Genomic DNA, 27304 nt, shown 5'->3' with positions numbered 1-27304 from the left:
CAGTTTCAATATCCCTCTATCTCAGGTGAATGAGACTACAGCTGTTCTGGGCTTCAGAATCTGATAATGACTTCACTTTTTAAGCAGTTAGTTTTCAGAAAGCTATATTGGTCCAAACTCAGTGTTATTTTTCCCTTACTTAACCAGATTTCGAAAGCACTGAAAACAATCTTCATACTTTTCAAGTAGGATTTCGGAAATCCAGAATAATAACAGTGATTTAAAACAGAGGAAGCCAAGCTGTTGTATTAATAGCTGTGAAGCCATGAAGTTGCTCACCTTTTATGAAGGAATACTCCCCAGTATGAATTAGGTCAGCCACTTCTTTCTGACTGCCACCTCCTTTCCAAGCCAAATAGACCCAGTCCTGTGACATCTTTTATCAAATTCCGCCGAACTATAAGTGTTACATTGGTTTAAGCATGCTGTACTTATATTTAAATTCCGATTTTATGACTTGCTGACAAAATCCCAACTTAAACTCTCCACATATTGTTGCCTTGTTTGTTCCTAATAAGATTTAGCTATAGATCACTTCAGACACATTCTTGCAAACAACCTGCGTCGTTCAGGTGTCATCATCTTTTTCTCAAGTTTGATGTTTGCAGTTGTTTTTTTTTACCCCCACCACCACCAACTACATTGTATCCTGTAATCTATAAATATTCTAGAAGTCTGCTTTGATCCGGCCCTCAGATGGTGATGAGCGGCACTTTTGTGACGTCTATCAGCTGTCAACCCAACTTTCTCTGTCGTCTTTGCGTTAGAGACTCCGCTCCGGAGGCTTGGTGCTACACCTGTCAGGGTGCACACATGTGTTTTGAACCCCTTTGTGTGCGAAACGCACATGTGACGGTGCTGCCGGCTTTGATGCTTCAGCTCATCAGGCACTCCCCTGGGTGTAGGAGCACCTTAGAGAGCACTTCCAGGTGAGACTAGAGAGGATGGTCGCTGTGCATGAACCAGCTATCCCCTCTGCTAACCTCCAACCCCCCTCACACATCCATCTCTACACCCCCCAGGGCTCTGTAACTGCAACAGCTCTTCTGGGCCGCCTTGCCCGGGAGTCGGCTTCCAACAGCCCCACTGCTTAGCAACAGCCAATCGGCCCAGCCGGGCAACTTGTCAGCCAATTGCAATGGAAAGATGGGTCAGTGCTCAGATTTCGAGTTGGCCACATGGGTCTGGTTACAGTAAGGTAAAGGATAAAGTGAAGACATTCTTTTTTTTTTTACTTTCCAGTCCTTCACTTTCTGAAGCGAGGGAGATGTTGTGTGCTTTATTAATAGACACTGTCCCTAAAAAAGCAGGTCACGATGTGGATGATTGATCTCTCTTTCAAGATAGTCTTAATGGAGCCGTCTAAACACAGTTCTTTGCAATTAGGGTTCTATTTATGCAGGTTTCTAATTTCATCCTCATTTCCTTCATTATGCAACCATGTTTTTATTGTACTTTTTTTCTCATGCTAAAATTTTCAATGTTTTCCTTTTTATTAAGCATTTGATGAAGTTTCCTGAGCTGATGAGCATTTCTCATCTTGGAATTATGCTGATCTTTGGTGACTTTTTGGCATGTGGCAACCAGATGCACCCGATGACATTTAGCCACCTGTTTGTCATCACGTGTAGCAGTAGAAGTCACAATAAGAATGCTGTAGCAAAGGAATCCTGGTTTTAAACACGATTATCAGTCGGAGGGAATTTATTAGGTCAGTGGTTATTTTGGTATGTCGGCAGGACCCATCTCGCAGCACTGCAGTATGGGTGGGGCAGAGGCAGAAAGGTGTGATTCTCAGAGAGAGGGAGAGGGGAGATAAAAACACAGCAGGCTGATGGTTAGTAGGACCATGCTGTCTTGTTTTCACTTTCGCCGTCTCCTCACTGCTTAGCAACAACCAGTCACATCCTCAGGTCTGAGCTGTCTCCTGGCCAATCAGCGGGCGGGAGCGTGGCGCCACTGAGTTTGGATTTTACCACGTGCGACGGGAGGAGAGAGGGTGATAGCAACACTTTCGCATGGTGTGTGTGTGTGTGGGGGGGATTTTTTTTTTAGGCTAGGAGTGCAGCAAGTTTTTCTTCAAGCCACACCCTTTGCTCTCTGCTGCACTGCCGCCAGTGGATTCAAGGTCGATGTTTCAAAGCAGATTGCTGTCATTCTGCTGTTAAAGTCAACACAATTAATAAAGTCCTATAAGAAAGGCAGAAACTGTTCCATTGTTTATTCCACAAGTTTAAAGGCCAGTTATAAAAAAGGCACATTGCTTAAATTGGGGTTTTGCATTAGCATGGACCAGTGTGGGATTCTCACGATTCCCCAAGTACTGATAAATGATAACCTTCAGTAAAGTTATTTATTTTATGGTATTCACTAAAGAATATAAAAAAAAGATGGTTACCAAGATCTAATTGCTTTTATGACAGAAGAACGACATTTTTTCTGACTGCTATTAAAAATACTATAGCATATTAATGTTTGCAATATAATTTGGATTTTGAGACAAATTAAAAAAAATATATAAAATAGGCACTAAACTGAGTAGCAGTTATCAGATGCTTATTGCTCAGAATAGTATACCTTAATTTCAGTTCTGCTGTTAATAGAGAAACACGAGCCAGTCAGGCTATCTGCTCAGGTGACCAGACGGCAATGAGCTTCATAACTGCAGTTTAAAACTATTACTTTAGTTGGAGTGATAGGTGGCGCTCTTTTAGTCTTCACTTCATGATCTGAAATCTTTCCAAACAGCTAAACTTCTCTTTGTGGTAAGCAACAGGAGAGCGCTTCCCAACTGACCACAGTTTCCAGCATCAAGTGTGGGAGGGGAAGCACTGTGTTATTTCAATGTAACTTGAGGGAATTTCAGTCTCTCCTGTACCTTAGTTTGTTTTTTAGTGGAACTTCCTAAAGGCATTGGCCAATTAACAGTAAGAAGGTATACCAAGGTTTTAAAAGGTTACATCATAATACTGCCAAAGTTTTCTGTGGCTTTATTGAATGTAGAGTAAAGCAGTGCTGCCCCTCCCCTACATGTTGCATTGTCTGTCAGCAAGGTGAGCTCTCTCATAAGTCAGACAAATTAGGCTGTTTGGAAGTATTTTAGGTTGGGAACAACACAGAAAGTAATGTGGTGGAAAGAAAAGGTGGGCCACCCATCACTCTTGATGATTAAATAACACTTGAAATCTACTACTGATTTTAGAGACAGTTTGTTCTTTGCTTTTGCTTAAGTGCGTTTATCAAAGTAACAATAAAGGTTATAAAATTATTTAAGCTCTAAATATTTTCTCAATTTAGCAGCAGTTGGATTAACTGGCTTTTTCTGTTTTAAAATACAAGCAATTAGCTCTTGTTATTGATTTTTGTTTGAAGTTTGGTCTGGTACCGCAGTATCTCACTGTGAGGGTGTCATACCAGCACATTCCTTTTCAAAGTATTACTGTTTTGTAAATTAGCTTCGCTACGCTTGCATTCTTTAAGCCATTTTGGCTTACCCCGATGACAAGTGCACAGTTAAATCTGCACATTGCTGCAGCAGCTGATGAAGTTGCTGGTGCTGGGTGCGGCCAGCACTGAGCTGCAGCCACAACTTCTTCTCCACGTGCTCCCCACGCTCTTGTATTTTCATCCTGCCTCTCAGCGGCTGTATGGTAGGCTGAGTGGCAGTACAGCTACACACTCAAACATGCGCACAGGCTGCTTGCTGTTGCATGGTTACAGGCAATCCTGCTCTGCTGTTGGCTCACAAACTGCAGAGGTGTTCTTTAATTGGCTAGCCAAGAAGGGAAACTGTGTTTCCATTGGCTCGTGAGAAGCGGCAGGCTTTCTGGATTGGTCTGGCTTGGAAGCTCGCGCTCCTTGGAGACTGGCTCTGTAAACATCCTGGTGGTTTCTGTCAATGGAGAGTGTTTACCAGTAGCTGAGTTTTGTCGGTGTGTGCAGACGGAGGCTGAGCGTCTCTGAGGAGCAGAGTCTGGTGAGAGCGAGGCTAATTGGCTCCCTGCTCCTCTGTGGGCTTTGTGATTTTAAGGAGTGCTCTGCACCATTTATGACATTTTGACAGCATTACAGGCGAGGACGTTAACGGCCTACAGTCTGTTGGCAGCCTCCCTTTTTCTCTCTTTATTTTCCATTCAGATGTCTACTTTAGTGTCTCTGCATCCGTCACGGTCGGCAGCGGCAGCCCCACAGGCAGCATGCTAGGCCCTTTGGAGCAGAGCAGAGCTGCGGCGTCTCGGTGCCCAAATGTGGTGAATAAAATTGCCCCCAGTTCAATGATGCAGTCGGGCTCTCTGCTTTGTTTTGGTATTATTTTTGGTCCTTGCTCCCTCTTCCCTTTCTCCACTTTTTCTCTCTGCTCAGATCATCACATCTAAGTTTTAGAAATAAGTACCCCCCCCCCCCCCCAACACACACACACACACACACACAACCCTCATCCTTTATGTGACGTACAAAGGGGCCACAAAAGCCTTTGATCGCACCCTAAGAATGAAATCTTTTTATCTCTGAAGATGAACTTGGTGCTCTTAGTGACTTTTAGATCACTTTAACATTCAGGGTGCAACTTGCCAGGGTGGATGGGAATGGGGGGGGCTGGCCGAGTGAGGGCCGCGAGAGCTTCCACCCTCTCAGAGAGCCGACTGCTTAGCAACAACCAATCAGCCTAATATTTTTGGCAGGGTCTCGCAGCCAATTGAGAGGGTGAGATCAGGCTTAAACACTGTGTTTTTATTGGCGGCTGCGAGGAAAAACAATGTTTTTCTTTTTCTTTGCACTCTACACTTTAATGCTGCCGGTGTGGTTGATGATGCTTACAGCAGACTCTCAGAGATAATCTCGGTTTTTAGAAAACACGTAATCCATTATAGTTTAGTGATACCATTTGCATTTGAATGCTCACTTGTATCTCCAGTTGAGCAGAAATGAGAGTAAAAGAAATGTTACTGTAAGCGATTTACCCTCTTAAAAATACTATTACTCCTTACTATCTTGAATAGTTTACAAAAAGAATGAGCTTCTGTTAAAAGGTGACAGTTAGCAGGAAATCAGAAATGCATCAATCAATCGACTGGAGATTGGAATCGGCTGATTTATTTTTTTGATCAGCTCTGATTTGTGTTATTCAGTACAAACGCTGAAAAATCAAAAAAAATGTTCCCTCTATTAATTGAATGTATGAAAACTAACAGGGTTGGCTACATAAACACATCAACCAACAGCATTTGATGCACTTTGTGCAAGTGCAAAGTTAGAATATATATATTTTTGATGAATAAAGGCAATTTTGCAGTTACTTCATTTTAATTTAAACCCCTATCAATAAACCTTCAGCACATTTTTTTTCACCTATGTGTTATATTCCTTAGAAAAAAATTATTTATTTAAATTTTATTTAAATCTTTATTTTATATTACTTAATACTTTATAATACTTTAAAACATTTTAAACCCCTTCACGTTTACGTTTTTTGTTCTCAGTATGTGTTTCAGCGAGACACCGTCTCCTACCTTAATTTCCTGTGTAAATAATAATTGGTTTCTGTGTAAATATGACGACGACGGTGTTGAGGTTCACAATATAGCATTCTCATAAACCGTGAAGATGTTTTTGAGATTGGAGTTCTTGTAAATGTTTACTTTGGTCTGGACCCCTCTTGGACTAGCTGGACTAGCCATTAGTGTTAGCATCTAAGACCAACTAATCCAGATTTATGCTAAATAAAGACTTCAGGCATCTACTGTTGATCAGATATTAGGTGCTTAGAAACTTTTAACGGAACCTCACCTCATAAATGCTGAACTCTCCCTTTAGGGGTTTAATATCTAAGGTGAACAGGTGTGACCTCAACGTAGGTAAAACACTTTGACCCCGAATTTGAGTAGGTTAAGCTCCGGCTGCACTCTGTGGCTTCCCTGGTTAAATAAAGCCAAAAGCCCTGTCAACAGCATCCCTCTTAGACAGATACAAATCAATAGTGAGGAAGGGGCCACAGGCAGAGCTCCGTACATGACAGACAGGCAATGCGGCAGAAACCCTAACAGTTTGGTGAAGGGTGGGGTTGGATGTCTCAATTCATCTAAGTCATCCTGTTACTAGAGGAAAAGGAGAAGGGAGCACTGTTAGCAGATATTGCTGTGTGAGCACATAAACAGCAATGAAGGCCATTAGTAGAATTTGCACTTAGTACTAAAACCCTTCATCTCTATAACTATTAGGTAGAGCTGTGGAATTAATTGGAGGAAAAAAAGGAAAAAATCCATCTCCTCATTACTTCTTAAAATCTTTCCTCAAGGGTGAGGTGATCACATGCTGTTGGAAATCTACAGCCCATATATCATGCAAAGTAAATACTTCCACCCCCTGTGTCCTATTTCCCCCAATTCTCAGTTGTTGCTGCTTGCTGTCAGCCAACTCTGCCTGTGAATGAAAAATGCTTCCATTCAGCGTTAGGAGGGTTTTAGTTCTCTCAACCAACAAACAAAAAGTATTTTAGGAGAATGCTGTGGTAATATGCTTAACAGTACCGAGGTTTTACTTTCTGTTGTCATTAACAATACATTTCTACACTTGGAAGATTAGCAGTAAGGATCATTAAAAAGTGACTGACCACCTCTTCTTCACGGAGGTGATTTCAATGCCAGTTTATGACAGTAACTCACTTAGATCCTGCTCTTACTATTTGAACCACCATTCCAGTTCCTTAGTTTGAAAAAAATCCAATTTATGATTGGGTTTGATTGAGTTTAAGTTTAGATTTTTATTATTATTATTTAAATACAAAGCTGTTCTGCATCAGGTGCTGTTGAAGAGGGGGTGTGAAGTGATCAGGAAGGTGTGTTAAACCAGGGGCTCCTAGGGAGTCTGGAAAAGTCTGGAAAACTATGAAATATAAGTCTTTTACAGGTCTGGATTATTATGGCCAAATGAGTGTTTCCACACTTTATTCTGTATTCCATTGTTCAAAAGTTGTATGTATCCATTCATTTGTTTTCCGTCCGTCCATCCGTTTGCTCACAGTTCGTCCACCTTTTCATCCGTTCATCTATCCGTCTGTTTGTCTTTCTTTCTTCCCTACTTACAGTCTGAGGTTTCATATGTAAAACCTGACCACTGGAGAAGTGTCTTCCATAAATTCATGGTGAACGTTTGTAATTATGCTTTACAAAAAGCTGATAAATAGAAATGAGAAACAGAGGTCTGGAACTGTTTGAAAAAGGAAAGGAACCCCTGTAAAACTCTTCCTTTGCTATAGAATGGGGGGAAATCAGTTTTGTTGACACTAAGAAGCCTAATAAGAAGTAAACAATGGGAATATTGTTGTTTTTAACTTTTAGAGTTCAGTCCTTTCAGCTATTCTTCTCTTCACATAGCAACTCAGCTTTGTTTATGTTCTCTGAGCACATTTGTGGTCCTGATCTCTCATGGCTGCAGTGAGGTGACTGAATGTCATGTTTTAATAATCCTCTTTAATCAATATGCCACCCAAACCACCTGACACAGCGGGGGGTTTCTTGGCACAGGTGTGCTGCTAAAGCTTCTGATGAAGGTCACTCTGATTTTCAAACAAAGATAGGACTCAAGAGGAAAGGCAACATCTGCAGCACTGCTGCACAGCTCCTTGTGATCTGGTGACTTGTCTGTGGTTGGATTAAACTTCCCGTCCCCAACTGGGGCGGCTGCTCAGAGAAACTCTCAAACAAATGTAAGAATACAATAAACACTGAAGTACATGTCTATTTATAATGGTGTTGCCTAATATGATTGGAATTCGTAAAACCTCATTTTAATGACTTACATTGATTATTATTTTGTGTATAGGTCACTCGTGATCATCAGTACCCTGGATGGGCGGATCTCAGCGTTGGATCCTCACAACCAAGGCAGGAAGCAGTGGGACCTAGATGTTGGCTCAGGGTGCTTGGTGTCCTCCAGCCTCAGCAAACCTGAGGTACAGTGAAACTTGGTTTTGCTTATTTAAACAGAAAAACATTTTTGTCCTTTACAATAAATACATGTGTGTGGTTGCTTCTGTAAAAGTATTCTAATAGTGGACAGTATTAGTTATACACTGCCTTGCATAAATATTTGCACCCCTTAAACTTATCCAAATTTCACCATGTTAGAAAATCAAGGTTGCTTGATTATTGAAAGGATTGAAGGCAACAATTTGAAGAAACAACCTTTTTTGTATAAAATCAACACAATCAATCTGAATATACATAAAATAGACAATATTTTAGTTTATTTTGGTGCAGTGATTTATTTTGGACAAAGAGAACATTATATTTACTTCGCAACCCGACCTTAAGGAGATCAGCCTGTGGTGGCTGTGCTTCTGTGGGATACCGTTGCAGTCTGGAAGCAGAAAGAGTGGGTCTGGGTTCAGCTGGGAAGGGACAGCTGTGCCAGAATAATCTCTGATAGCTTTGGGGCGGTGCAGAGGCCCACAGCAGCCTCCACTGCCCCTTGAGAAGAACAAGAATGATGGTGGCGGCAGTATCATGCTGTGGGTAAGCTTTTCTTCAGCAGGGACAGAGAAGCTAATCAGCTGATGGTTAGAATGAAATACAGGAAAACCTCTTAAAAATTGGAAAAGAGATTAAACTGAGCCACGAGGTTGACTTTACATATAGCTAGATCTGCAATGAGAGGTTTTAGATGGAAGCCCATTAACGTCTTAGACCAAACTCCAGTTAAAAATCTATTGCCCCTTTTCCACTGGCTCAATTTGGCCCGACTCGGCTCCACCTGGCTCGCTTTGCAAGCATTTCCATTACTGTTATTTCAGTACCGTACCTACTTTTTTGGTACCTCCTTCTTAGCAGGGCTAAGCAAGGCTGAGTCGGTACTGTACGTGACGTGAACAAACGGCTGTTCATTGATTGGCCGTGGGCACAGCCAGCCGTAAGAGTCGACCAGCGTAAAAAAAAAACAACCGGCATTTTCAAACGTGCATTCAAGAGTTCGTACAGTTATCCGGAAAAGTCACCCCTTGGAGCAACGACGAGGTGCAAGCTTTTCTGGCGGTCATAGGAGGCTGCAATATTCAGCAGCAGCTGAATAAATATATAGGCAACAACTATTAGAAATAAAACGAGACCTAATTCAAATCTTTCCAAGTCTCTTAAAGGGAAAGTGAAATCTTTAATAATAATAATGATAAAACGGATGTCAAAATCCTACTCATCAAATCTGATTGTCAATGCAGTCAGCAGATTTAATCCCCAGGCAATAGACGTGTTACTTCTTGTTTTTGTAACGCATTTTGGTCTTTATTTCTTTACATTGGCAGTTGGGTGTTTCATTCGCGGTTATGTAGCACGACACATGATGCTTTAATGCCGTGCCTCCAGGAGGTGTTCCCTTCAGTGGAGCCAAAGTGGGTCTATGGAAATGCAACACACAACGTGCAGAGCCATGCGGCGCTGTTCCGGGCTGGCCAAATCGAGCCAGTGGAAAAGGGGCATATGCTGAGACTTTAAAGTGCCTGTGACATCAAATTTTCATAAAAAAATAAACCCAGTTACATTTATCAGAATCAGAATCAGCTTTATTGCCAAGTTCGTACATACAAACAAGGAATTTGACTCCGGTACACTTTGCTCTTTGGTTTTGTTTTTGCATTACAGAATATACAAATTTACAATTTACAATGTACAATATACACATATATAAACAGTTTATGTGCAGGGTGTGTGGGGTCGGCAGAGATTTTAGCAGCTCTTTTCTTGACCCTAGACCTGTATAAGTCCTGGATGGAGGGAAGGTCAGCCCTGATTATTCTCTCTGCAGTCCTAATTATTGGTTGCAGTCTTGACCTGTCCTGTTTTGTGGATGAGCCAAACCACACTGAGATGGATGAAGACAGGACAGACTGAATGATGGCAGTGTAGAAGATGACCAACAGCTCCTGTGGAAGGTTGAACTTCTTGAGTTGCCTCAAGAAGTACAGTCTCTGCTGGGCCTTCTTTCAAACAGTGTCTATGTGTGAAGACCATCTCAGGTCCTCAGAGATGGTGGTTCCTAAGAACCTGAAGTGGTCCACGGCCGATACAGTATTGTTGGGGATGCTGACGGGGATGTATGGGGGTGGTGTTCTCTGAATGTCCACCACCATTTCCACAGTCTTGAGTGGGTTGAGTTCAAGGTAGTTCTGACTGCACCAGTGTACCAGCCGATCCACCTGCTGTCTGTATGCAGACTCATCACCGTCCTGGATCAGTCCAATGACAGTGGTGTCGTCTGCAAACTTAAGGAGTTTCACGGACGAGTCCGCTGAGGTGCAGTCATTTGTGTACAGAGAGAAGAGGAGTGGGGATATAACACACCCCTGGGAGGCACCACTACTTATTGATCTGGATCGGGAGAAGATGCTCCCCAGTTTTACCTGCTGCTGTCGGTCCGTCAGGAAGCTGTTGATCCACTGACAGGTGGAGGCTTGGACGTTGAGCTGGGTGAGCTTCTGGTGGAGGATGTCTGGTATGATGGTGTTGAAGGCCGAGCTGAAGTCTACAAACAGGATCTTCGCGTATGTCCCTGGGTGGTCGAGGTGTTGCAGGATGAAGTGTAGACCTAAGTTGACAGCATCATCTGCCGAACTGTTCGCTCGGTAAGCAAACTGCAGGGGGTCCAGCAGGGGGCCTGTGATGTCTTTCAGGTGCTTCAACACCAGCCGCTCAAAGGATTTCATGACCACAGACGTCAGGGCTACAGGCCTGTAGTCATTTAATCCTAGGATGGTGGGTTTCTTGGGAACCGGGATGATGGTGGATCGTTTGAGGCAGGAGGAGACCTCACATTTCTCCAGTGACTTGTTGAAGATCCTTGTGAAGATCGGAGAGAGTGGATTTGCACAGGCTTTCAGGCATGATGGGGAGACGTTATCAGGTCCTCCAGCTTTATGGAAAGGAAACATTGATACAATATTTTAAAGTAAATTCATGCCACTGAAATGAACAGTTGTTGAGAAATATGGTCATAAATTTAACTAAAAAGGCATTTCCAGACTACTCCTGTGTGATTTTGTTGCGCTGTTATGACGTCACAGGGGAACCCCTGCAGGTAAACTGGCTGCTGCTACAATGGCCAGCAACACAGATAGCAGCGAAGAATCGGATGTTTCTCTAGATATATTACAGTCACCATCAGAGAGAGACGCAGCAGAGTCAGAAGAGCAAAGTCAGCTTTCATCAGATGGCAAGTGCTGCGGACGGCCATTTAATTCGACCAGTCTATTTTTGCTGGATGCCGGAGCACGGCCGGAGTCAATATGCATGAATCATACCGCACCACCAGGAAACAAAACAAGCACAACATCCGGATTTTCCAAAAATAATTCACTAAAGACTATATCAATAAAGACACACATATATTTATGCAAACACGTGTATGTATTAGCAGTTGTTTACATTAGATTATTTAGATCAGGTACTAAACCAAGCAATAAAAAATTAAATGCACCAAATTAAGCAACAAATATAGCTACACTGCACTCAGTGAACTCACCCATTGTAGAAAAAAACACTTGAAAATGTCTGGATGCATAAAATGAAAAATGAAGCAGTTTAACTTCCACAGAATGAGTTGTTTTGGACTTGCTACCGCATTTACCACTGGCTTTTATTGCGCGGTCTGCACATGGTTCTTGGAGCTCCTCCGGGCTTCGCAGCGGACCGGACCGGAGCAGATACAGTGCAGGGTTACAGTCTATATACAGCACTGGGTGAATCAATTGGAGGTGAAGTGAGCAGCATGGAGCAGCAGCAGCAGAAACAAGGGATGATTCAAGATCTGAAGACACTACCTAGTGTGTAATTTTTTTAAAAGTTTATATCAGAATCTTTAGAGAAATATTTATTTAAATATATCATGTGTGTGTAATTGATCTTATTTTAATAATAAATAATTTCGCACTATTACTAATAATAAAAATAAAAATAATAATTTTTGAATTATTAACAATAACTGCTGATATCTAAATGTAATTTTGCAACACGGAAGTGTTCTTACCTGCTGAGCCTTGATCACTTTAGCAACAGCAGCAACAACCTTTTCTTTGGTGATCTTTTCCCATCAGATGCTCTGAACAGCGTGGCTATAGACTCTGCTTCAACATTCTCCTTCCTCTGTAAGACATCCTGACCTCTGACATAATTTTTATTGTGAATTTAGAGGTTTCTTGTTCGAAGCAGTTTGCAGCAAAGTCCTCCAATCACAACTGGCTGTGCTTTTGCGACCAGCCTATTTGTCCCTCCTCAGTTTTCCAGCTCTGATCCTCTTCACTTTAGGAAGGTATTGCAGACAAACGGCTGCTGTCGTTGTATTGCTGCTGCCACCACCAGCAATGCACCGTTTCACCATATTAACACTTTGTGTAGTGCAACTTGACTTCTACCTGAACAGTTTTCTTATTGACGCTCACACATTGAATGACCAGAGACTTCCCTCTGACGTTACTTCCTGGCGACTTTGGACTTGCCAAATTTAACAACGAAATATGCCTATTTTATCACACAATTGTCTTTAATCACGTCTTTAATGCTAATATGATGCAATCGCTGCCCAACTTCTTAAATATTAAGATATTTCCTTTCAGTATCTGCATTTAAGGGACAAGCATGTCACAGGCACTTTAAAATCATTCAGCCAATATGACTGAGCTTGAGCTATTTTGCTAAGATGAAGGGGCAAAATGCAAGTTTGTAGATGTTCAAGGTTGGTAGAGACATACTCCAAAGACTTGCAGCTGTAATTGATTACTTAAATGCACACCACACCTTTCAGTTTTTTATCCAAAAAAAAAAATAAAACATGTATCATTTTAAATCCACGTCACAAATCAACAACTTGTTTTTGGTCTAACAGACAAAATACATTTGAGTTTAGGGGTTAAGTAATGTGACAAATGTTAAAAAGTCCATGGGGAATAAATACTTTTGCAAAGCACAGTTTAGACACATAACATGTAAGAAAACAACTTTCTCAAAAAGAGACCATCTTAGATATTAAACGGTCCTAAAACGGTCATTTTTTCTGCTTTTCTTGCTTTTTACTGTCTGTAGACAATTAGACGGATATTTGAACTCTGTGCACTTTGAACAGACAGCCGGCAGGGAGCTGTTTCTAACATCTAGTCCACATTCCCATTGAATGCACACCAGACATGCTCTCTACCCCCATACCAATCAGAGAGTAGCTGATTCGCCTGGAGGATGAGCCTGGTTTGTTTTCTGTAATGGTTTATCCATACACGCACAGCAGGACCCTCGCCTTTACATGTATACAGAAGCTTAAAACCACCCACACTGACATGCAGAAAGCAAAGTTAGCCTCAGAGCAAGACAAGAGAGCTGCATGCACAGATACATGCTCGCAGTGCACTTTGATGTGGACTCGCTCTGGCTGAGTATTTTTCCCTCCGGGGGCAAAGCCTCTAATATTAACAAGGGTCGGGTGGCTTCTGAGATCAGTTTAATGCTGGTCTGCTGGTCCCGATGCTGGAGTGTTTGGATCTGAGGAACGCTCTGTCTTTAACGAGCCTGTCTTATTAGAGCAGCAATACAAACCAACCCCAGCTAATTGAGCAAGTTCTGCACATTTGACAGATAGTGTTTTTCCAAAACGTCTGGCAGACTCTGAGGCTTATGTTTTTAGTAAAAATAGTTGTTTAGCCTGAGAAGTCTATAGAGTTCTTATTTAGTCTGGAATAATATGGAATTTGATTTAAGTATTTACCAGGTTTAGATAAGTATAGAAAAAAATCAAAGTATATAACAATATTTGTATTCCCACATTTCATTTCCTATTCCGTTGTCTTAAAGTTGTGTCCTTCCTTCCCTAATATTTTTCCTTCCTTGTATCCTTCCCTCATTCATTGTAAACATCCTTCTTTCCTGCCTTCCTTTTCGTGTTTCCTACCTGCTTCCTTAATTGTGTCCTCCTTTCATAAATAAAATTATTTGCAATAATATTGCAGAAAATTGTGATGACGCTATCGATTATGAATAACCCACATTCTCTGGACACTTTTCTTTCTTTAGTGTTACTGAGTGTCGTCACCAGTCTTCCTGAGCAGGATGGTCTTAGTCACTAAAATGGATATCAGGTGTGGGCATTTTCCACAGGTCCGATAGTTTCGCTGGCAGTTGGAGTCCATGCAATGGGCCAAATATGTTATGAGTAGAACAATAGAAGTATAGTATTCTAACAGGTTTTGCATTCGAGCTGTCCTTTGTAGTTGCAATGTCTTTCTCACCTTGTGTCCTACCTTGTTTCCTCCATTCCTTTATTCTTTCCTGTTGTAGAAACGTTTCTCATAAATTTACAAAATGAACTGAAAGACTGGGAGTCTAGAAAAAGTCTGGAAGTTTTACAAAAAAACACATGTAGGTCCAGCTGACTTTGTGGCGTCTCATTACAGCAGTTGGATTTACTGAAGAGCAAAACTATTATTAATTCTTGGGAATTTTAATTCTGAACTGATTTATATCAAATATCAGTGACTATAGTCTTTTGTTCCATTTTACCCGAAAGATAAAGACAGCTTAAACCTTTTCTCATAAGGCTCTTACCTAAAATGTTAAAATTGGCCTTAAAAACTATTAATCCTTCCTCAAATCTTTCATATTTTCACTTTTATTGGGCTTTTATGTGTATAAATGTTGCATGATACACAAAGTTGAAGGAAAATTAAATATAGTTTTCAAAAATATTTTATGAATGAAAATCTGAAAATGTGGCTTTTATTTTGTATTTAGCCCCACTCTGATACCCATAAGTAAAATCAGTTACCATCAGAAGTCATCCAATTAGTAAACAGAGTCCACCTATTTATTTCATCTCTGAATCGACATCCAAAGCACTGTGGCAGAAAACCGTCACCCTGAACCATTGAACCGTTACCAGTGGGGAAGTTGGTGGTGGAAGCATCATGCTGTGTGGGTGCGTGTCTTCTGCAGGGATTAGGCAGCTGGTCAGAGTTTATAGAACGATGGGCGGAACTAAACACATTGCAGTCCTAAAGGAAAACCCATTTTAGACTACAAAAGATTTGAGAATGAGGTGGAGATTCATCTTCAGGACAAGAACCCTGAACAGAGGTACAATGGAAAGGTTTAGATAACACCATATTTATGTGTTGGAATGGCCTAGTCAAAGTCCAGGCCTAAATCCAATTGAGTATCTGAAGCTTTTACTGTGAATATGGTGGTTTTACTAAGGTTATGTGGTGATGTGGTTATTGTAGGATCAGGTAAGTGTTGACAACTGAAGGAAATCACTGTAATAAAGGTGGAGAAGACAAGTGACTGCTCAGAGAGCAACGTTTAACAGGAAAACCTCTGTAGACACCAGCCCATGTTCTGTGTCCTGTGCACACGAGGATGCTTCCTACCTTCTGACTTTAGGACCCTGTTTATCTGTGTGTGTTCACCTGTTTGCTCTCATTTGGCTGGCAAACTGGATTGAACAGTGATGCCCCCGAGCTCTGAACCCGTTGACTTGGTGTGACGTCACTTGTTATGATCCTCGGATTGTGTGTGTGTGTTTGTTTGTGTCTATGACTATGCAGTTGTGCTTTGTATAAGCTTAAATCCTGCCTTGCCCTTCGTGGCCTCTGTAACCTGGGATGCTTGTCTGCTCTGTGTGCTTGGCTCCTTTTGTGTGTGTGTGTGTGTGGGGGGGGCAGCTTTGCCTCTAGCTTTTCCCTCCTCCACCCTCCCCCTTCCTGCTGAGAGCTTAGCAACAGTTTGATTGGTGCTTGCTGGGTCCCTGAGACACCAGTCTGCTCGGTGATCGGAGGCTGGAGGGGGTCCGCTGTCGTACTATTGGCTAGGCTCAACATGCCAGGGCGAAATCAGCCAGTCACCTGCTCCATCCTGCCGAGTGTGTCACTTATTTTTTTCTTGCACTAAAACATGGGCAACAAACCGCATTGTCTGCAGAAAAAGAAGCCATCACTTGAGCAAAACAGGAGATGCTCAAGGGTTGTTAGAGGGGTTGAAGGGCATCTGTGTGTGTGTGTGTGTCTGTGTGTGTGTTTAGAGGGATGGGTGGGTCATTGTCGGAGAGGAGTGAGTCATGTTGGTTGGGCGGGGCTTAAAGGATAAACTTAGAGTGTGTTGTGGGGGGGTGATAAGGGGAGGTGAGGTAATGCTTTCAACTAGAGATGATGTCATCACATAATAGACAGCACACACTTCCTATACATCTGAGGCATGCAGTGTGAAAGAATGAACTTGATTGATTGTCACACAGTGACAAATGCTCGATTAGCTCTCTGTTCTGAATGGGAAGAGCAATAATTCTCCCAGCCCACTGAGGGAAATGGAAACAGCTAGGTTGGCAGAATTTTTAGTTTATTGTTAGAAAGACAGTTTTTTTTCCCCTCTGCAGTCTCGATTGTTTGCCCCTGCATTACAGTTAGGCTCTGGCGCTGAAGGGGAGCAGTGAGGTGGCCTTATGGGCCAGCAGCGGCATGTTAAGGTGAAACTGTTTGACAAGATCGCTGGAGCGTCAGCAGCACCACACACAAACAATCACACAGTACAGTACATGTGTAACACCCCCCTCATTCCCCACTATACATGTATCCCCGTCTCTGGTTTCCCTGAGGGTGGAATATGATTACATGACTTGTAACATTAAATAATTATCAAGCTCATTTGAATGAATGCCTCCGTGATAAATTCTTTGAATACATGAAATATTATTCACACAGTAACAAAAATATCTCTTAATGATTATGATTAGAGATGCACCAATCAGATTTTGTGTCTGGCGTACATCTAATCTGAAAGAGGGTGTTTTCATTGGCTGTAAGTGGAAAATCATCAAAATTAACAGAAAAAAGGCTTGAAAACATCAGCCTGTGTGCAATAAATACACTTTTCAATAATATTCTAATTTAAGAAATATGACTGTATAATTAAAAGCTTTCAGCAATTCTTTTTCTACTTTCTGTATTTATTACTGATCATTACAATTATAACATTTGTAAAATGAAACTACTGTTTTACTGAAAACAGGATTAGGTCCCAGGGCTGTTTCTATGCATCTCAAGAAATCTACACAAACAAAGTTCTCCAGATTAAATAATGTAGTTGGACAGAAACTGAAAAGAGAAAGCAATATACTTTGAAAACAGTTCACAGCTCACAATTTTAGTTATTAACTTTTTTGCACTTTAATGTCCCAAAGAAATACACCTTTGCTTTTAAACTTCACCAGTTACTCGGTGCATCTAGACGGCGCATGAATTCCTCTGACATTAGATCAACACATGGGTCAGATCTCGGCTCAATAACACATTCAGGCAGCTCTGGAATCAGTCTGAGTTATGTTGAGTGTTATGTATATGAGTGTTTATGCTAAGAAGATGGGTTTTTTTATCTTTTAAAATGTTCTTTTTAATTGTTTTTAATATTTTATTCTTCTTCAAATAAAAACCCAAAATTCAGGAACTTCTGTGTATTATTTTCCCAAATACTGCATATAAACATGAGACAAACATGAAATCAAACACATGTGGTGCGGCTGACCATGCATGAATTATTAACCTGAAGGGCTTCCTTTTGAATTAGCTTTAAATCACAGAGGGAGCTGCTGAGGGCTGATATATGTTGTCTCATTTTATTTTTAAATATGCCATTTATTTTTTATGTAACCACAGTTATACACTTTTTAAACTTTTGGATTATTAGAGCTTTTTGAAAGTTGAATCAGAAGCATTCCAGTGCATTCCATCATATGACTTTCTTAGCTTTGTGACTTACTGATCCAGATTTTATGCAGGACAATCCAATCGAACAACCAGTGCGGAACTCCGCTGAGCAGAGTGTTTCCCTTCAGGAGATTATGCGGCTGAGAGAAGGCTAACTGGTGTCAGAGCACTGGGCCAGATCAGAGGAATGGATTAAGGCATCAGGAACAGCATGACTCATCCACAGATCCGAGATTTTTCTTCTCTGTTGTAAAACCTCTTTGCAGCCTGGTAGCCATACCAGCAGAGAGGGATCTGTTCAGATTGCTAACCCTTCCTCCACCACCCACAGTGTGCACATGTTTTGCTTTCTAGTAAATAAATCTGATACTTTTTAAACATTAAAAGTTACTTAAGTCATTTTCTGACCCCAGCAGCAGCACCAGTAGGTTGAAACATTTATGATTGGTCCAAACAAGCTTGTTATGGCACCAAACGCTAATGCTACAAATTATTTTTGCATCTGGATGACGAGCATTTTCTTCCTTAATGTTACATTTTTAATCTCTATAAGGGTCAGGCATTTGCAGTGATGTCATCTTCACACACCCTCCCCCTCCCCACACACACAATGATCACCCCATGCAAACACATTATCTCAACTTGCACAGTTTTCTTCAGATCCAACCTAATTACCTAATCTCATGTGCCCTCATATGCCGTAATCTCATATTTATGTTTTTTTTATGTCTAAAATGATCCACTTTGATAATTATCGGGACCATAGCCTAGCCAGAACTTATAAAATAATGCTCAGGGGTTCTGATGTGAGGGAGCTGTGGCAGGAAGAGCAGAGAGGAGAGATGCTGCTGAATGGATGGTAAAGCTCTACAATTTGCCTGAAGGAGTTACAATTTTGGGCTTTATGAAGAAGTTTTTGTTTTATCCATGGCAATAATGAGCACAAGGACTTAAAAGCGCAAAACCATGGACATTTGACCCTTGAAGTTAGTTTTAGGTGGGATATTGCATATTCGTGCTCTGCAGATTCAGCGGCCCCGTCCTCCTGCTTGGTCTGATGCAGGCAGTCTGATTACGGGCAGCTGCTCTCTGCCTGCTCCCTCCTCCGTCAGACGCTGGTTCTCTTAAGGACTGTCAATAAATGTCCGAACCAAACACGCTGTTTCATGGTGGTTTTGTTTTGTGTGTTTCGGGGAAATGTTTGTGCCTCTGAACAGCTCATTTTATGTGTGATCAGCTGATTTAGAACGTTATTAAATAGGCTACATCGTTCTGCCTGCATGTAATTCAGAAAGTTGATTTGTCCTTTTTCTTTTCTGTCAGCCTTCAGGCATGGTTTATGATCTGTAAATGGTAAAACTACATGTATGACCTGCTCCGGCCACTGTGGTCCTTAATATTATTGTAGTCGCTCTTGAGTTTTATTAAATTTTCCCTGCACTGTCTCAACGAAAACCTTCTCATTTCTCCTCCTATAACGGCCAGCCAGTGAACAGCAGTCTGTTCACGTCACATGCATTCCCTACTCGGCCCCGGTCGTACCTGCTCAGGAGCCGGGACCAAAAATGTAGGTACCGGTTCGGAAAAAACTGTAATGGAAACACTCGCATTGTGAGCCGGTTGGAGTCGAGCAGGGCCAAATCGAGCCAGTGGAAAATGGGCAATAGTTGGTCTCAAGTCTGTAGATTGAGTCCAAGTGTGCGGGGTCCGGTGAGACGGCTGAGTGGGTGGATGTGTGTCAGATAGCCTGGTCTGTGTGCACAAAATGTTTAGTGTATATAAATATTAAAAATAAGTAAAACATAAAGGAGATTTTTTTCAGATAATGTTGTTTCTGCTTGTAGAGTCACATTATCAGAGCTTTTTTGAATGTTGAAGAAACATCCTATGGTTTTTATCATCTGTATTTCATTTAATAAAATATAACACTTGATCCTAAATAATATCTAGTTAAATTTAAAATGTGACCAACAATATGGGGATGGATGTGGAAATGCAGAGGCAAACTGTAAACATGTTTTCTAAAGGGTCAGAAATTCCTGCCTACCTGACTCACAGTACAGTTAAAGCCATAGTGGGTTACCAAATTAATTGCTGCAACTTTCTTCTTCAAACAGCCAGAACAAAACTCTGATTATACCGCCATTTTATCTGACATTCTGTTAAAAGGACATTTAACTCAAAAATGTAAAAAAGCAGGTTGCATGGTGGCACAGTTGGTAACACTGTTGCCTGGCAGCAAGAAGGTCCTGGGTTTGACTCCATACAGAAAGACAGGAGTCTTTTGCATGTTCTCCCTGTGCATGCGTGGGTTCTCTCCGGGTACATCGGCTTCTTCCCACAGCCCAAAAACATGACTGTTAGGTTAATTGGTTTCTCTGAATTGCCCTTAGGTGTGAAAGAGTGTGTGCATGGTTGTGTGTCTCTGTGTTGCCCTGAGATGGACTGGCGACCTGTCCAGGGTGTACCCCGCCTCTCGCTGGAGATGGGCACCAGTTCCCCTGCAACCCTGTATGGAAGAAGCGGGTATAGAAAATGGATGAATGTTAAAAACCTCTGAGTACCTTAATAGCAGAAACCTGTCCATGCTTATTATCAATGATTGTATTGATGCCCTGCAAGTAGTCTGTAATGAGAACATGAATAAGATTGAGCCTCTCACTGCACAAAGAAGGCTGGAAATTGTAAGAGAGATAAGTAGAATGGAAAACATTAACTGAGACTGAGGTAATGCTTCTGTAATCAAATGGTAGAAATTGGCAATTTATTTGTAGTTGATTAATGGTACAGAAATACAAGAAATATCTTATTATAAATATGTTTGAATAAATTTTATTTTCTCAAAAAAATTTTAACCTTGTGGATTATCGAGGCTGTTTATCTTTATCGTTTCCTTTACTTTATTTTTTGCCTCATGTACATGAGTTTGGTAATAAAATAATAAAAAAAAAACAATAATAAGACCCACCTGTATATTTTTTTCTGCCTCACAGGTATTTGGCAATAAGATGGTCATACCTTCACTGGATGGTGCCTTGTTCCAGTGGAACCGGGACAGGGAGAGTATGGAGGCTGTGCCTTTCAGTGTTGAATCCCTGCTGGAGTCATCCTACCGCATGGGAGAGGACACTGTCCTGGTCGGGGGCAAGTCCCTCACTACTTATGGTCTGGGGGCCTACAGTGGCAAGGTAATTATATTGTGACAATAATTTTAACGATTTAGCACATGATTAACTGTTCCAAATATCTGACATCTGTTACGTCTTCGGTATTTGTCTTTGCTTCAGATTCGATACATTTGCTCTGCGGGGGGCTGCAGTCGGTGGGGGGAGGAAGAGATAGAGACGGAGGACGTTCTCCTGCTGCAGAGGACTCAGAAGACAGTACGAGCTATCAGGCCTCGATCAGGAATGGAAAAGTACGTTTTGAACTAGTCTGTCAATGTCGAGCAGCTGGATCCAGCTGCTGTAGCATGCCTTTGTCAGGAAAGTTAGTGAGTTGGTAAACTATTCAGACTGTTGCTGCACTTACATGACACACTTAACATGAACACACTGTGTATATGCAGAGCCACGGTCTGGGCCTTTTTCCATCTCTGGATATGTTTGGAAAAAAAGATCCATCCATCTATTCCTCCAGACTCGACTTAGACTCGAGAATTAACTTGGACTTCTGCTCTGAGACTTGAGTCTTATTAACAGTTTTCATCACATGTAATTAGAGGGGGAAAGGAAGCCAGTATGTGAGCTAAAGACTGCAGCTGCGGCTCATGTTTTATTTTGAAAGGATACACCTGAGTATTAGCTAGTGCCGTTGGTGGATTATGGGATGTTAATGGCTCATAACAATCCGTTCATGTTAGCTCTAGCACCACAATAATGAGGACATGTGTTAGTCAAAGAAAACAACTTGTTTATCCTTTTGTAACTTTATTCCGCCATGAGCATTCCTCCAGAACAACTCCGACACGGCTACCTCCAGTAGCTCCACCTTCACACCCTCCCCACAGTGCCCCTAGCAGATGAACATGTAATACGAACCAAACAAAGGATTAACAATCTCCCACCTTTTCTAAAAAAAAAAAAAAAAAAACAAAGATACATACATTTTTAAGACTCGTGAGAAAACACAGCCGTTAAAGATCTTTGTTAGAACAGTTTCAACCTGATAGAATGTGAAACATCTTGTGAATGAATTTATTGAATTTTCCAAAGGCCTTCATAAAGAGCCTTAAGAAATGAGGTTGTGGATGCTCCCTTCTTTGTTAAGCAGTCTGCAAGTTGGTCTTTTGTTTGAGACCACAACACTTGATGAACTCTTAGTTTGAATCAGCTCTTTAATTGAACTGATTTCCAGCCGTAACCTTTTCTCTGCAACAGACTTAGTTGACTTAAGTGCATCAACAAGAGAGAAATTATCAGTCACACAGATTATAGGTGGAGGACATGCAGTACTACCAGTACTGAGTTCAGAAAAGAGTGTGGAAAGAAAAATGGCATTATCAATCCCCTCAGACATAGCAAGTGTTTCACCTGCCAGAGTGCTTCTGACAATTCTCTTAATTCTCTTTGACTGCCATGAAATGGGAGAGAACCGCCCATTGTCAGCTATCAAAACAATGAAGTGCCCGCCTTGAGTGCCCCCATCTGAAAGATTTCCAAAAGATGCATCAGTAAATGTAACCATCTTTAAGTTACTGTCTTCCCCAATATGTTGAAAATTCAATTCAACTGACATGGCCTTGAGCTTACACACAACTCTGTTTGCTTCATTAATGGTCTGTACTGTAGCATGTTTGAGACGAGATGCTAAATTACTAGCATCAAACATGACATCAGGCCTGCTCTGTCTCGCCACCCACAGAAGTTGGCCTATCTTAGATCTGAGCTGCTCTGTCTCCTTTTCGGTGAGAGGTGAAGCTGACTCTGCTGCTCGTGAGGGTGAGAGGTGTTTGGACTCCAAGTGCTGAATGTATGTTTCTTGGTGTATTTGTACCTTCTTACCTTCAGTGACAAGATCTACCCCCACATAGGAAAAGCTATTATGTGCTTCACGACCGACATTAAACTTTGACCTCAGGTGAGGTATGACTGACTCTGAAAACGTGTGATCCACCCCATATAAAATCATCAACATGACAAGCAAGTACACCAGTTACATTTTTTTAGCTCATCCAGCCAATAGAAAACTGCAGGATCAACCTTAGACATAATGCCTCCTGCTTCAATCATGATGCTTTTTACCCTGTTATACCAATACAGTGAAGCAAAAGCTAAACCATACACACATTTTTTTAGTTTCCAAAGCACACCTGTGCTCTTGGCCTCTGGAGGAGGTTTGATAAAAATGTCTCTGGACAGTTGCATTCCTTGTAAAAAGTCAGATTTAATGTCCATAGAGTGAAGTTCCCAATGTTTTTGACATATAACTGCCACTAGGAGTCTCAGTGACTCTGAGGCACAGGTTGGAGAGTCCTTTTGTATGTCAGAAACTTGTAGCTCCTCAAATCCTCGTGCAACAAGTCTTGCTTTAGGTATTATACCATTTTCAGTTTCTTTCAGAGTGCACACCCAATGAGTGGAGACACACTTTTGTCCTTTGTCCTCAATTTCTTCAAACACTTGGTTTTGTTTCCAGCTTATTATTTCATTTTTCTTTGCTTCATCAAACGACATGTCGTTACTCACAAAAACATCCTCGTGTGTATCCATATCCTCAGCATCTGCCTGGACTTGAAAATCCTCCAACTGTGACATATCAGCTGATTCACTGTTGCCAGCCACTTCTGCCGGCTCCAACAGCTCCAAGTTAAACCAGTTCTTGTACTTCCCAGTTGCTTTGCCGGCACGCCCCAACACTTTAGCTTTTGGTGAGATACCCTCTGCATTTCTGAATGTCACAATTTGACCTGTCTTTATGATGGTGTTCCCAGTGTGCTGTCTCTCTGCCTCTGCATTTACAGGAGCAGGCAAAGGATGATTCTCAGGATTTACTGCAATAGTCTCTTCTCCTACATTCTCTTGAATCATGTCCACTGTATGTTGTCCTTGAATGTTCTCCTCATTGCAGGCAATTTGAGGTTCTTCATTCTCGTGAGTAACTTTTCTCAATCTGAGTTGATGCACTCTGACACAGGTGCCTCCGTGTCTTACAAAAACGACTGTACCATCTTGACCAATCACCACTCCTGGTCCTTTCCAATCTGGACAATCCACTCTTTTGTAAAAGACTTTGTCTCCAGTTTCATATCGCTTGTCTATGGGTCGCAGCTGCTTCTTTAGTGCTCTGCGTATCCTTTCTGTAAAAGCCTTTCTTGCAGCATGCAGGGCTGAAATGTGCTTGGCAATCCATTCACTCTTGGTGGTGCCCTCTAGAGCTGGAGCTTTGTCTATTAATACAGAGGGTAGGTTGGGATTCTGCCCGAACACCAGCTGATGTGGGCTGTATCCATGGACACTCTGCATAGAGTTCTTTGCCATAAGGGCCCAGTCCATGGCAATGCTCCAGTCACATCCAGTACTTGCTTTGACTTTCAGTAGGATCTCCGTCAAAGTTTGATTATGGCGCTCTAACAGTCCATTGCTCCACGGACTGTAAGCAGGCGTTGTCTTAACTTCAATATTAAAGTTCTCGGCCATGTCTCTCACTTCCTCGTTATTAAATTCACCACCATTGTCATTGAACAACTTTTGTGGTGGGCCATGTACACTGATCCAATCATGGATAAAACATTTGACTATTTCTGAAGACTTCTTTGTGGTTAAGACACTACCAGCACTGAAACGGGTGAACTGGTCAATAACGTGTAGGTACCAGACCCCAGGTTCAAGTTCGTGCAGATCTACAGCAACTGTTTCATTGTATGTAGATGCCAATGGTAAGCCGACAGCAGGTTTTGGTTTGGTCTTACAATATCTTTGACACACATCACACTGGTTCACAACTTTTTCAGTAGGCTGTTGTATTCTGTGTCCTTGTTACCAGAACCAGTCAAAAGTCTCTGTATTTTATCAGCAGAGGCGTGTCCAAACTGTTTATGAAGTTTCTCCAGAACTTTCATCTTTTTATTTGTGTTCATCTTGTCTGTTATAGTCAGTATTTCTTCCTCAGTAGCTTCTAATAGCTTATCAGAGTGAATAACATTTCTATTTTCACTGTCCACAATGTTCACACAGTAATGACCTGAGCTAGTAAAGTCCAGTTTGACAGGCTGGTTGAACATCACTGCACTGTCCCTTTCCATGTCCAAAACGGTCCTTGCCCTTTTTAATGAGGTTTTACTCAGAAGCAGCGAGATGTCAGCAGGTACTACTTCAGTTTCTATATTACATTTTGTGTTGCCAATTTTAGCAGGTATCTTTACCTTTTTTATGGAGTAGACAATTTTTCCATCTCCAAACTTGAAGGGCCTGTGACTCTGTATTTCTGTCTCTTTCATACTCTTCACACTTTTCTTTTGTAATACAGTACTGTAGTTGTCCTGCCACTCTTGTCCACAAACTGTCCTAGTGCAAGCAGTGTCAATTATTGCCGAGCCAAAACATTCTGTCATGAATATTTCGGCATCTATTGGTGATTCTTTGGTGTACAGAGTTAAATTGCACTCTTCCACGTCTTTTGTATCATCAGCAATTTTAACACTATCAGCTTTGTGCGGACAGTTTTTAACCCAGTGAAAAGTACTTTGGCACACGGCACATTTCGACCGTCGTCCGTACTTATCCAGCGGGTTTGTACCGGGCTGCGGTGTGTTGGGCTGTGGAGTTTTCTGATGGGGACTTTGCCGCCAGTACTTGCCTTTTTGCCGCCATTGCTCCGTTGCAAACACGGACTCCTGTCTAATGCCTTCTGCTGCCGCTCTCTGCTCTCTTTTTTCGCCAAATATTCTCTTCAAAGCGGACTTCATAGAAGCAAATGTTACATCTGAGCATGCCGTTAAAGCCAGCTGTCTGTTCATCATATCCAAACATGCAGTGTCCAAAAGCTTAAAAGCCAAAACTCCGTCAGGTAGCTCCATGTTGTATTTTTTCATGCGCGAGTAACGCTGCTCGAAATCAATAATATAGTCCGCCATCAACATGTTAACTTCTTTTATGATTCGATCAAAATCCGAGTACGCCTCATAGATCCTGTCCTTTTCCTCTTTCAGGAACAAGTCATCTAGTTTGGCGAACAATATAATCATTCCAGTGTCTTTATTTAAGTCGTCTACCGGAATTTCCATCGCCGTGTCCCGCGTTCTTCCAGACAGTTGCCAGGGCGACTGCAAGCGCTTGTTTCTTTTTTTCCAAATCCGTAACTCTCGTCCAAATGTTGACTTCATTCTTCCAGCTTTCGTAAGGCTTTCCTTCTTCAAACGTTGGCGGTACTCTGTAGTTACTAACCATCCTCTGCTACAAATGTTAGTCAAAGAAAACAACTTGTTTATCCTTTCGTAACTTTATTCCGCCATGAGCATTCCTCCAGAACAACTCCGACACCGCTACCTCCAGTAGCTCCACCTTCACACCCTCCCCACAACCCCCCCACAGTGCCCCTAGCGGATGAACATGTAATACGAACCAAACAAAGGATTAACACATGGATGCCTCTCTAAATAAACTCTGCATTAAATGCATTTGGATCATTTAGGAAACAAAATAAACATAACTTACCTCCAACATTTCCTCTTTTGTAAGCTAGCTGCAACATTGCAAGAACACTTCTGGCTGAAAATATCAAAATAAAAGCATCTCCTGTTTTGTTCAAGACGTTTAACACATTTATTTACTTATCACATGTTATTATATTCATTATTTTGTCATTTATACCTTAAATTTTAACATCTTCACTATTTAGAATGGAGAACAATGGTTTTAAATGTGAAATGACAAAATGGTTTACTAATATGATTAAAAAGGAATTCCTTCATCTATCAGAGCATTCATCTATTTGTCATCCATCCATCCTCACAGTCTGTGGCTGTTACCCACCAGGGCGCCGGTTTATTATTTAAAGCCTGAACACTCTAGACATATCTGCAATAAATTCATACCAAACGTTTGAATTTATACTTTAAGAGTTGGCTAAAAAGGACTTCAAAATTTGAGTCTGGAACCATATGGAGATAATTAAGTTGCCAAACATTATGAAGGACAAAATGCACAATAAAAAGATGGTTCTCTTCATTAGTATTCTTTTTAATGGCTCTTCCCTGTGACTTCAGGTGGAACTTCAGTGTTGGGAGCTTTGAGCTCAAACTTGTCCCTGAGAAGCAGTCTGGATTGAACTTTCTGGAGGGAGATGTAGCGAGCGATGACACCTGGAAGGAAAGCCAGCGAGTCATCATCGATGAACCAAAGGAGAGGGAGCAAATGGACAAAAAGCAGAACCAAAATCAACATTTGGACCTCGTCATCAAAGTGTCTGTTCCAGATTGGAAGGTCATGGCCTTCAGCACTGAGCCCAGTGGACAGCTGGTCTGGGAACATCAGGTGAGATATATTTGGTTTAAACAGCATTAGTCCTGAGCTGAGTGCAGTAGATTATGTGTCTCATTATAGAGATCAATGTTTACTGTATAATGGCTCATTCTGTGTCTCT

The 27304-nt window shown here is 41.5% G+C and overlaps 1 protein-coding gene across 2 annotated transcripts in view; it reads left to right on the top strand.

Annotated features, from left to right (window-relative positions):
• eif2ak3 (eukaryotic translation initiation factor 2-alpha kinase 3) overlaps nucleotides 1-27304 on the top strand; it is a 49029-nt gene that overhangs the window by 6237 nt on the left and 15488 nt on the right. The window contains exons 1-5 of one of the 2 annotated variants that reach the window (XM_047345537.1): nucleotides 6654-7705; nucleotides 7822-7951; nucleotides 20716-20910; nucleotides 21010-21140; nucleotides 26928-27195. In XM_047345537.1, coding sequence (XP_047201493.1) covers nucleotides 7704-7705; nucleotides 7822-7951; nucleotides 20716-20910; nucleotides 21010-21140; nucleotides 26928-27195 — 726 coding nt within the window. In that variant the 5' untranslated portion in view covers nucleotides 6654-7703. Of the gene's footprint in view, nucleotides 1-6653; nucleotides 7706-7821; nucleotides 7952-20715; nucleotides 20911-21009; nucleotides 21141-26927; nucleotides 27196-27304 lie in introns of those variants that run through there. The other variant, XM_047345536.1, reaches the window with a different exon arrangement.

The sequence above is a fragment of the Girardinichthys multiradiatus genome, chromosome 19 (genome assembly GCF_021462225.1).
Source record: "Girardinichthys multiradiatus isolate DD_20200921_A chromosome 19, DD_fGirMul_XY1, whole genome shotgun sequence".
Taxonomy (NCBI): Eukaryota; Metazoa; Chordata; class Actinopteri; order Cyprinodontiformes; family Goodeidae; genus Girardinichthys; species Girardinichthys multiradiatus.
The sequence above is the reverse complement of the archived record's forward strand: the minus strand, read 5'-3'. Positions and strand labels throughout refer to the sequence as shown.